This window comes from Diuraphis noxia, unplaced genomic scaffold (genome assembly GCF_037042655.1).
Source record: "Diuraphis noxia isolate RWA-SAM2 unplaced genomic scaffold, SU_Dnox_SAM2 contig0004, whole genome shotgun sequence".
Classification (NCBI taxonomy): Eukaryota; Metazoa; Arthropoda; class Insecta; order Hemiptera; family Aphididae; genus Diuraphis; species Diuraphis noxia.
This window is the reverse complement of record NW_028301714.1, coordinates 40,101,803-40,114,323: the sequence shown is the minus strand read 5'-3', so window position 1 is coordinate 40,114,323 and position 12,521 is coordinate 40,101,803. Positions and strand designations below refer to the sequence as shown.

Below are 12,521 nucleotides of genomic sequence, written 5' to 3'. Positions count from 1 at the left end.
TTTCATAGATTTTTGTCGTTGTTTTAGTACATCATAATACTACAATTTTTGATTTTGACGTATGTGCCTAAAGAAATAATGGCTGTTCCTAGAAGTCGACAATTGTTCATAAACGTCATGCTAAGTCAGAATTATTGTACTCATTGACTTATTGTTATTTATGTTCCAACATAATATCGTGTAAAAATTAGAAACTCGATTTTGGGCTATCAGGCATAGGTAACTATTAATTATTATATTTATATAGCCTTCACGTTAGTAAGTGATTTTGTAAGCGGGAATTATATTTATAACAATAATGACGGTGAGGAATTAAATCAATAAGAATAGTACAATATTGAATATAAATATAATTATAAAAATAAACATAATAATTTAGTATGACATATTATATAAATAAACTTATAACTAAAATAGTGTATCGTTAACTTAGAAATTAGAACATTTAAATAGTCTATATGTTAGGTTGGGTGTGAAGTGTTAATTTCTTGAACACAAACTTAGACGACTGAATAAGTTGTTTATTTGGTCTTGTATGTCTTTTGGCAAATCTTCATCTACTTGTTCGTACAAGAAATGTGCCACTTCTTTGGCCTGAAAACGTGAAATAACATAATATGTAATAAATAAGCCGATGAAACGAAAGTAATCAACGTCATTTTAACGTGGACGACGACGACTCACCTCTTCAATCCAAAAGTCAATGGGGACGGAAAATAGTCCGTCAAAGTCCACGTTTAGTCCTTGAACATTAAACGATCCACGGGTGGGCACATTACCGATGGGTGTTGGTTGCGCAGTGCCAGGTTCGTTATCTATCCTGCGCAAAATCCAATCCAATACACGAGAGTTTTCACCGTATCCGGGCCACATGAATTTCCCCTGGTTGGGCACGTGTTTAATAATCATTAGTATTTAATCAATTAAGAATGGTACATGTTGGGTTATGATAATAATGTGAACCTTGGTACACAATTTGTTGTAAGAACACCTAGAGATCTGAAGTATTTGACCAAAAAACTGTTATCTATAAATTCATATTTAAAGTCATACCTTTTTTCATTGAAAATATCAAAAGGTATAATAATATTTAAAAGGAAAGTACTTGAAACTTTTTACCAGGAGCTTTAAATTTACAAGACTACGTCTAATATATTTAAAATGTGAATATTAGATCATTTCACTCACTTGGTCGTCTTTTCGGAACCAATTGACGTGGAATACTTTGGGAACCTTGACGTTTGGTGAGGCGGTCTCCATCGACAGCCAGTGCTGCAGGTAATGTCCAAAGTTGTATCCGAAAAACGGCCGCATGGCAAACGGGTCGTGCATAATTTCTTTGCCACTGTGCTCGGCGGCTGCGGTGGCCTCGGACTTCATAGAAGCACCAACGTAGACGCCATGCTTCCAGTCAAACGCCTCGTATACCAGAGGCACGCCCGACGGACGTCTACCACCAAACAAGATGGCGTCGATTGGCACACCATCTGGGGACTGCCAATCTGAGTCGATAATCGGACACTGTTCGGCTGGTGTGCAAAACCTACAAAGAGAGTGCGGAAAATCTTAATACGGAAATTTATTAACATGGCTATTATTTAATAAGAATTTTATTTTTATTTTTACTTACTATAAATAATTCGTGTTTATAATTAACTTTACAACATAACTAGTTTAAATAAGTATTTTATTATCATTGTTTTTATGCTAAGAATTAAAAACTATATATTATGTTTAAAAATAGGTATCCATCTAAAATTGAAAATTAATTAAATATTTTATGTTATTATTAACTAATCATATTATAGGTGCATAATAATTTTAAATAAAAATCAACCAATAAACAATTTTTGTACTAAAGTAATTTATTTAATAGCTGATATTAACTCGTTGATTGTCTTATAACTATAATAAAATAAATTTTTAATAAAATAGTTTATTAATCAATTTTAAAAAAATGGAAGTTATTAAATAATTGTAATAGTGACCCAGCCACTTAGGCTGTAATTAAATAAAATCAATTAGCATTTTTAAACTAATTTCAGTTAATATTGTTCTTCATATTATAAAATTCAAACTTGTATAGGTAGTTAAATATGTTATTTGTTAACTAGGTATTTTAACTTGTCACTGAATTGATTGAACTAACATTTTTCTTAAATTTTATAAGTTAATTTTTTATGGTCAATCTAAATATTAAGACATTTATAAATTAAAAAATCAAAGTATTGTGAGCATCGATAATTTATTATGAAATAAGAATATTTGTAATTTTAGAATATCCTAATTTTCACATGAAAGTTAGAATTATTTTTTATTTTTTTGGTATCCCATATGATACCCGAATTTCGTTCACTTTCATATAAACACTCACCTGGAGTTCGGATGCGCAGCCGGTGTGCTGCCGGGTGTCCATGGATTGCCCTGCCAGTCGGTAACGGTGACTCCCGGCTTCAATTTGTCCATGCCCTCCCAGTACACACCTCCATCGCTAGTCTGTGCTACGTTGGTAAAAATCGTATTCTTGAATACCGTATCCATAGCCACAGGGTTTGTGGTCCTAGATGTACCAGGTGCCACGCCGAAGAACCCAAATTCTGGATTGATGGCTCTCAGCTGCCCGTTCCGGTCAAATCGCATCCATACGATATCGTCACCAACACACTCTACTTTATAACCCGGAAGTGTTGGCTGCATCATCGCCATGTTGGTCTTGCCACAGGCGCTGGGAAACGCGGCCACTATGTATCGTTTCCGTCCCTTTGGATTAGTCACGCCTAAAATCTGTCGTATAAAAAAATATATTTCTCGTAAATTCTCAGCTGTATAATATCACCCTTTTCCCCACATATAGTCTCGAGGGAGATAGGGTTTTAAAAACGAATTTAAAATAAACTCTTGTAATCTATAATATGTGAAGAATCACATTTCTTAAATCATCAAATATAATAATAAAATATAATATATTTTAATTTTATAGTACATCTCATAATATTATTATTTATTACTAAATACTAACCAGCATGTGTTCTGCAAGCCAACCCTCACGACGAGCTATCGACGAACCAATTCTTAATGCGAAACACTTCTTACCCAGGAGCGAGTTGCCACCGTATCCACTCCCATAACTGATGATTTCATCCATTTCAGGCCTGCAAAACATCACACCTGTTATTACCTCGCCTGACACATATTACCTCAATATATCACCTAATCATACCAAAATTTTTGAAACAACCAACTAAAATTATAATCTTGTAGAAAGGCGTTTATTTTAATTACTTAACTCATAGTAAAAGGTAATCAAACGTAAGTTTAATCATTTATACTATTAATTCAATATTTTTTTTCTTTTCAAAATAACTGGAAAAAATATAAATCGAATAATTCACGTCAACACTGTGAATCGGGGCTAATAAACTCTGTATTTTTATAATTTACTATATACACATAACATAAGTACATAATAGTATCACCAAATGTCTATAAATTGCAAACTAAAATCTATACTAATATAAAAATAGCTAGAGTAGACTCCTGGATACCATTTCTTAGTTCCGTTGAACCATTGGTATAACAAGAGCTTAACGATAAACGATTTAGACGATATTTAATAAAATTTGTATAATTTTGTTATTTTACTCAAAGTGTTAATAATACAATTAATAAATAATTTAAGTAATTAATTAAAAGCATTTCTGTCTCACTGTTCAACGATATTGATTCACTGAAAAATCTTACTTATGTACGCAACAATATTACTAACATACTGTATAGAATAGAATATTTCAAAGGTATGATTGTATGACAATAGCATAATATGAGACTTAAATAAATAAACATTATATTATAATAGGAATCTGGTATACTGACTTGTGCAGGATTATGGTACGGTCGGGATCACAGGGCCAGTGTGCGTGTTGTACAGGACCGTCGGCAGGACGGCCGACTGAATGTAGGGCCTTAACGAAGTAACCCGCACTATGACCGCTGTCGTCAGGTGAGTCAAGTTTTTCAAGCACCTTGGTACCGATCCTGGTCATGATGCGCATCGAGCACACAACATAAGCCGAGTCAGTGATCTGCACTCCGAGTTTTGAATACGGTGAGTCCAGGGGACCCATACTAAACGGTATCACGTACATGGTTCTACCCTCCATGCAACCCGGGAACCGTTCGGCTACCGCATTGTCTGCATCTTCCAAACTCATCCAGTTTCCCAGCATACCTTTGACAGAACCCCTTGGCACGTTGACTGCATCTCTCCGGTTTTTAGTGCATATGAAAGTCCGGCTCTCTACTCTGGCCACGTCCCTGGGACTGCTCCTAGCCAAATAGCTGCAAGAAAAAAATGGCATTTGTTAGATCACAGTTAGGAACCTCTACAGAGTATGTTTGTGATATAAAAGTGCTTGTTAAGAGTTAAGAGTGTAATGTATTAGGAAAGGTGTAAAACGGAACCAATTATCCTTTAGGCATTGCATCTCGTTGCTTTTACAACATGTCAACAGAAAGTATTTTGACCTTTAACACAAAAGTACATCCATTTTTTTCCAATTTTTTTATTCCAATAATTAAGTAGTTTTAAAAGCACTGTATTTGTCTCATTTTATTTAGTAATGATATCAATAATGTAATATTAGCATCCTGAACAGTCTTAAATTCGCAAAACTTTAAATAAGTTTTTAATTTCACACGCAACATGAATTTAGCATGAATTCACTTTGTTCTACTTATTTTGCAGGTAGTAAGCCTAAATATACTGTAATAATAGAGGTAATAGGCGGTAAATTATGACAACTAATTTGTGCCATTTTTGAAACGCATTAACGACTACAATTATAAATTAATAAATAAGAGTTATCATTACTATTTGACTCGAATACGATGTGTTTCTATCACGCACGCGAGGTGAAATGTCAGCGAGTATTCTTTGGCGCGTAATTATTTAAAATCTGTCTTATTTTTCAGATTACATATTTTAACTCATTTTTAAGTCAATATCGTATTATTATTTTTATTATCATTATCATTATTATAATCCGCCGACCGTGATAGCTCATGTAACCTATATTATATTCCTATCTAACGATTATAATATAATTAAATTATTTTATTGATTAATTGTATAATTTGTTTTCGATAAATTTATCTTTCTTAGGACTCAACAGCTATAATTTCTTAAGAACATTGAATGAGATTCGTAGATTGTAGACAAATAATCTAAAAAAAGGTAATTATTTTTGAATACCAAAAATTTGAAAAGTAAAATATACAATATTTTTAATATTGCCGATTATTATCAATTATCAATAATATTTATTAATATAATATTGGATTATTAGTGATCGAGGGATAATATTTTTTAACTTTTTAAGTTTTATTGAATCGTATTTTTGTTTTAAGACAGGTTTTAATAAACTCTTTTAAAACTTAGAGTTTCATTCAGTAAGTAATATTTAATAATTATTTTCGAACATCGTTTGAAAATCAGCTGCGTGTTCACAGTCAAAACTATCCTTTTCACAGGAATTAACTTACTTGTTTTAAATGGATTTTCAAAAATTTTACCATAAACATTTCATGCCCAAAACTGGATTCTATCGGAAATATTTAATTTCCATGGTATTGAATATTTAACTTTTTATATCACAGAATAAAAACGAAATCTATTCCGAAACTAAAATTTGCTCAGTTCTTTGCCGTTCCATTTTATATACAATATTATTTATTTTTATCTTTCGATAAAATAAATATAGAACGTGAAATACGTCGCGTTTATATTTTAGTAAAATTGTATTTTTTTTTCACTAACAAAAAATACTCATCGCATTCAACAGAAGAATATACAAAGTACATAAAACCAATATCAGTTTTTTTCATCTATGCACATTTTATTATGTTATTGCGTTACACGAAATTAGTTTTGGAAATTTATTTGTACATTGACATCGTAAAATAACGAGCAAAATAACAACTTTCAGTGTAATGAACAAAAATTGTGATGTTGCTAGATTATTATTCAACGTAAATATTTATTTCACGAACTAATATTATATACTAATAAATAATAACATTAGGTATAAATGTGTAATATACCCACACGATATTCAGGTATAATGGTATAATGATTATAAATCAAAAAAAAAAAAAATCAAGATATTAAAAATCGTTTTTTTATCTGTATACATCAAGTTTCAATCATCTAGTCTGTAACAATATTATATTTTAATATAAGTTTGTGACATTTTCGGTTATTCAAAAAACACGTCGTACGTGCAGTTATTGATTATTTCTGTCCATACGCGCAGCGCGCGTTTGTAATAGAATTGTTTGTTTTATTTAATCATTTTCCTAATTTTTTTTTAAACGAGGGTTGCCGTTTTTATCTAGAAAACTGTTGCAAACGTTTTCCGAGAGAGAGTTTATAACCGTTTAACATTTTTAAAGCACTATAAACAAATTTCCGTGTTCCGGATATGTACAAATAAAAATTAATCAAAATTCAAATTTATTATGCTGTAGAGATGATAAACTTTGATCAGTGATGGCTGTGTGAAGAAAATTACCATGGGATACCGGAAATATGCAGAATAAGGTGCCAACGGATGTATACAATTTGGTGTAATAATAATAAAATATAGGTACCTACTATAGATAAAGAGAAAGCCATCGTTCGTAATTGTGTTATATCGATATCAGTTAGATAATGATCAAGATTTATAACGGTGATCATAAAGTGAGATTCTGTCTAAGATTTCTGTACATGTGTTCTCAAATTTATTGAATCAATAAAGAAGTAATTCATTCAATGAAATTATTAGGAATGAGGAGTTTTGAAATTTCTTACGATGCTATGTGATCATTGTGATCACGACGAGTAACTATATTGATGAAATAAACGATGGTATAATTATTTTAATAATAATTATAAAACTATAGATGAAGTCCATCATAAATAATAGAAAAATAGTCACGAGTCGTTACAATAATATTTTAGACTAACCAGTTTTGATACTTTGGCAGCGGAATGATGGTGCGGTTTTCTATCAGAAGTTCGATGAGCATCTTGTTTTCAGCTTCAGATCCATCACAAACGTACACGTTTGACGGTCTGCATAACCTCACGCTATCTTCGACGAAATATTTCAGCTGTATAATCATTATTCATATCATAGTTATTATAATATTCAGGTATAAATATTAAAAACACAACAATATTATTATCTAACGCATATGACTACAGGCCCATAAAAAAGTTCACATAAAAACAATTTTATCGGCTAAATATTTGTATATCTTTTTATTAGTCTGTATTATATCGATAGCAAAAATAAAAAAATATTCTCATATCAATAAAAACACTATGTAAAAAAATTATTACTACACTATACAAGTACTTACCAAACATGTTGATCTCAGTTTCTATAATGTAGTCTATATAACCAAATCAAAAAGAATTTACGCATATAAAAATGTTTTGAAAACAGTTTTTATGTTCAGTAAAAATTTTATATTTACGGTATACAATTGTTGCGTCTTAAATTTTCACTTATTGATGTTGTATTTAAATTACAAAATTAAGCCATAATTTTATATTTATAGGGTTTTTCATGTTGTATTGATATTATAATTTGTTACTCAGATCTATAAATTGAATTAATTGTTACAATTTCATTTTTATATGAAATTCCAGATAGGTTCCGATCAAATTATAACAAGAATCCAGATAGGTAGGTATTATATCCAAAATCGTACAAAATATTTTAGCAATAACTTATAATTATTCAACAGTGCGCACAACAGAAATAGGGCAAATACCATACGAGAGAGGAAATCGCATCATATAATATGTTTATCATTAGTGTTTGTACCTTTTGAGGCAGCAACGACACAACGCTCAACTTCCTGACCGGCTGCGACCCGGAAGCCCACTGTAGATGCACTTTCGGCTGGCAGTGTGAAATGTCCCTGTGAAAAAAAAACAAAATATGGATAAAGTAATTGTTATATTATTATTATATTGAGTAGATAAACATTATCTTAAACCTTTCAACGTAAAGTTTTACGAAAATACTAACGTTGTATACTAAATTATTATGTAGGTACTTACTCCCCAATACTGTCGAAATCAGGCATTTTTAGTGTTTACGATAATTTACGGTGATACAAGATATGAAAACAATGTTACAAAAACAATAAGTGACCACTAATTAAATCAGATGATGACTTCAGGTATCGCGTTTCATACTATATCGCTAGTGAGTGTACTATAATAATATTATCATATTATGATAAAACGAATCGGTGGTGATGTGCTGCTGACGATCGACTAAATATCAAACTGTCGGACGATTCGTTTTTAAGTGTACGTGGAGCGTAATCTGTTTACTCTACGTTATCGTTGACCACCTCCTCCTCCAATGTTAACACGTGACTAGACAGACTCCCAATGAACGCTAAATCGTATAATTATACGATCTACCCGCGCGTGCCTAACGTGCATGTTATTAGATTGTGATAGTAGTATAATACTATAGAAGTAAAGTGCCATTACCTTTTAACTAGTTAATAGATGTATGCATAATTCAGTCTTTAGACGGAGATTCTATTGTTTTCATTTTAATCACATGTCACTGTAGATTATGTATAACAGGTACTTACCTATTTAATAAGATATATTCCAATAATAATATAAGTAATGAATAATGATGTTATGAACGAAATTTGAGAGATAAATTAAACTAAAGCACATTAAACAAGCTATTAAGTACCGGGGACTTAATACCCATAATATAAATTTTAGAATTTTAATGTTGACTATTCGTTTCTGTATGTTCAAACATTTTTGCTGATCAAATATTATATATCCTAAGGTAAAAGAACATACAATGTACCTATATTGTACATTTTGAAAAAATTTTCCCTTATTGACGTTAACATAAAGAGTTGTAAACTTATTGTATGTCCAGAGTTTGTAATTTTTGTCAACTACAACACAAGTGAACAATCAATATTGGACTTATATTGAATTGATATTTTATATAAACTTAAAATACAAAATTGATGATTTTTAGTATAACCATACAAATCTTGAATAAATATAACTAAGAAGAAAATAAATTTCAACTTATCAAAAACCTGTTTTAATCATTTAATGCAGCAGTTCCCAACCTTTTTAGATTATACACATTTTGTTAGAGGCCCTTTTGTGAATATCACAAGTAACGTGATAAAAATAAACACTAGTTTTCATTCATAACTGATTTAAGTAATTTTATTGAACATATTATCATTGATTATAAATACTATAAATAGTATTTATAATCAATGATATTAGCAACAAATTATAATTTTTTAGTCGAAAATAAAAAGAAAAAGTTCAGCTTTAATAGTGAAAAACTAATAATTAATGGGATATTTGAGGCTGCTTATTTTTGGAAAGTTTGACAATATTTTTATCTATTTTTATTTATTATTGAATTATTCGACACATATTAGAAACACTATTATATTTAATATTAGATATATACAGATAGTATGCTAAGTAATTTTGTACGTAAAACAATTTTTCGTCTTTTCAACTAAAATCAACTTTTAACAGTACCGGATCTAGGGGGGGGGGGAGCGATCCGGGGCCCATGCCCCGGGCGCTTATCATAGAGGGGCGCAAATTTCAAATTTTAAACTCATCATTTTTATGATTTGGTGACTTTTAGGGGCGCTAATATTATGTTGTGCCCCGGGTTGCATAATTTGTAGATCCGGTACTGACTTTTAATCTTAAATATATAATTTAATAATTTATTTCATTCTCGGATGAGCCGTGGTGCCCCTTAAATGAGCTCGCGGTGTCCTTAAGGTGCACAGGAACCGCTGATCTAATGTAAAAAAAAAACTATAACATCGTATGAAATATTTTTATTTTTGGGTACTTACTGAAGTAATTAAGTACTAAAAAATAAAGCATGTGAAATTTATTTTCTAACAAGTTATGGAAAATATTGAAATTATAACTCCGTAAAACTGAATTTTGTAAGATCGTCTATTGTGAATAGACCCTTTTGAAAATGGGGCACATACTCTTATTGCTATTTTTCATATTTTGTTAACTATTACGAGTATGTCTAATAAACTTGAAAACACAAAGTACTGAACAAAAACGTATGACTGTCTGTTATACGCCTTTTCTTGCATTTTTTTTTAATATCTATTATATGCCTTCTGTGAATTAATATTTTTAAATTTTTACGAAATCGTGTAAAAACAAGTTTTATATGATGAAATAAATTAGATGATTTACTATAGCTGATAATTTACTATTAAACATTTTTTAACTAATCAAGTATGTACTTTTTCAATTACTTAATTACAATATTTAAATGATAATATATGAATATAATTATATATATATTATACGCATTATATATATAAAACACAAACCTAAACGTAAATAAAATGTGTGTAAATTATTTTCATCATCCATTAAAATTCAAACCATTTAAAATTGTATTTAATTTATGTGTTATATAACAATAATGGTGAAAATATAAAAATCAGTAACAACACATACAGATATCTTGTAAATAGAATAATAATAAGGTTATAACTACCTATATGTTTCTATGTCACAAAATGCTACTTTTCTTCATTATTTTATACATTCAGTAATTTAATCCGATGATTGTATTTTCTGTAATTTTAGTTCATTACATTTTTGCCAGTAAACTAAACTACCAAACGGTTAACGATACATCTCATTTACAGAATACACAGAATGGTGATGTGGAGAATTTCGGTATGTTTGTACACTTATAAGCATAATATAAGCATAGATAATATATATATGGATAGGATATTAGGTGGTTTGGTATGTGATCAAAGTGAATATATGTTACCACAATGGTTATGTCCAGTTAACACTTGTGTTATCCTCAATAGCCTACATTGATAAGTGATTACGTCACAATTTAAAAAGTAAAAATAAATTAATTTTTTATTAGTAAAATTATATTATAGAGTATAGTTATTATACTATCATTTATTAATCTGTCAATTTGTTATTACTGGTTTTTAAAAAGAATTAGTTTAGTAAATGTTGACCTAATTTTTAATTGTTCGTTTTTTTTTTTTTTTTGTTTTCGCAAAGTATTATTTATGCTTATACTTTGTGTTGATAACATAGTTTTATTATAAACCACTAATGTAACCACATGTAATCAGTGTGGTAACAACATATATTCTCTTCGGTCACATTATACCGCGTTTATTACCTAAGTATAGGGATGTCCTATCCATGTATATATTATTTATGAATATAAGTATATACTTTTATGATTAACTTTATAAAATAATTATCATAGAAAATTTAGCTTTTGGGGGACTAATGCAAAGCATTTTATTATACAACTATAATACTACACAACTTCTAATATCAACAATGACAAAACCAAACGACCAAGGATAGTTTTTGACGTATAAATAAATATTATTGTTATAAGAAAATGTTTTACAAAGATAAACTACATAAATAAACATTTTTAAACTTAAATTTACATCCATGTAAAATTTACATAAAGTTAACTTTAGTTATTCAGCTGTTTCTTAGTACTTTTTAATAGTGTTACAGCTTATAAATTACTGATCCATAGAACTGATATATTTGTCATAATGACATTTTGTCACAGAACACAAGACAGTTCATAACTTTGAGAGACAAAAAATAGAAAAGAGTACTCTGATCTCTATACTATTTGAAATTTTGAAACGTACCATGCGTATAAGCTTAAATAGGTAATTATTATATCTTTAAATTTTTAGCTACTAGATTCAAAATAACGAGAGAATGTGTTGTAACAGTAAGTCTATAAGGTTATCGAGTTTTAAATAAAAAATAAAAATAAGAGGTCGTACTGGTATAGGCTAAGTCTGGAGATTAAGTGATTTAAAGGTAGAAGCGGTGTACCAAACTTTAGCTTTTAATGTTTTTGTATCCAAGATATGCTATTATTTAACATATAATACCTATATATTATTGTACTGGATAGCACACCTAATTTTCTGAATGAATTTGTTCTAATCGCTGCCATGGAATCCAAACAAACAAAGATGAAATTAATGTCATAATTTAGCAATATAGTACCTAGGTTGCTCTTAGCAACCGATGCCAAATATAATTACAATGACATCTACTTTACGTTACAGTGCCAAGGTCTGTGATGCCCAACCTTTTAATATTGTGCCGAATAAACAAAAATAAAGATGTATCATAACAAATTAACACCCGTGTATCATTTATGGTTATATAATATATTTATTTCTTAACTTATACTTAGATCATAATAATGCTTGATTTCGTTTAATTTGAATTTGAATAATAATAAAATCTAAGTTAAAAATACATGTTTCATAATTATAACGAATAAATTATAATATTTCATTTTATTATTTTGTTGAGATCAGATATTTGGATATTTACATTAATGGTAAATTAAAAAAAATTAAAACATGACTATTCTTAG

The 12,521-nt window shown here is 29.5% G+C and overlaps 1 protein-coding gene across 1 annotated transcript; it reads right to left on the bottom strand.

The window, feature by feature from the left end:
- Nucleotides 1-330: 330 nt before the first annotated feature.
- LOC107169431 (phosphoenolpyruvate carboxykinase [GTP]-like) lies at nucleotides 331-8,347 on the bottom strand. Its single transcript, XM_015519162.2, has 9 exons — nucleotides 8,114-8,347; nucleotides 7,875-7,971; nucleotides 7,007-7,152; nucleotides 3,874-4,338; nucleotides 3,020-3,152; nucleotides 2,375-2,784; nucleotides 1,189-1,543; nucleotides 685-882; nucleotides 331-594 (listed from the first exon to the last, which is right to left on the bottom strand). The coding sequence occupies exons 1-9, from the start codon at nucleotides 8,137-8,139 to the stop codon at nucleotides 481-483; spliced, it is 1,944 nt and encodes a 647-aa protein (XP_015374648.1). The 5' UTR covers nucleotides 8,140-8,347; the 3' UTR covers nucleotides 331-480.
- Nucleotides 8,348-12,521: the final 4,174 nt, after the last annotated feature.

Excerpts from the sequence above, each read along its gene's own strand:
- LOC107169431 (XM_015519162.2), bottom strand. The coding sequence starts at position 8,139 with ATGCCTGATTTCGACAGTATTGGGGA. Across the intron at positions 7,153-7,874 it reads TGTCGTTGCTGCCTCAAAAG|CTGAAATATTTCGTCGAAGA; the intron begins GTACAAACACTA and ends ATGATTATACAG. Across the intron at positions 2,785-3,019 it reads GGCTTGCAGAACACATGCTG|ATTTTAGGCGTGACTAATCC; the intron begins GTTAGTATTTAG and ends TTTATACGACAG.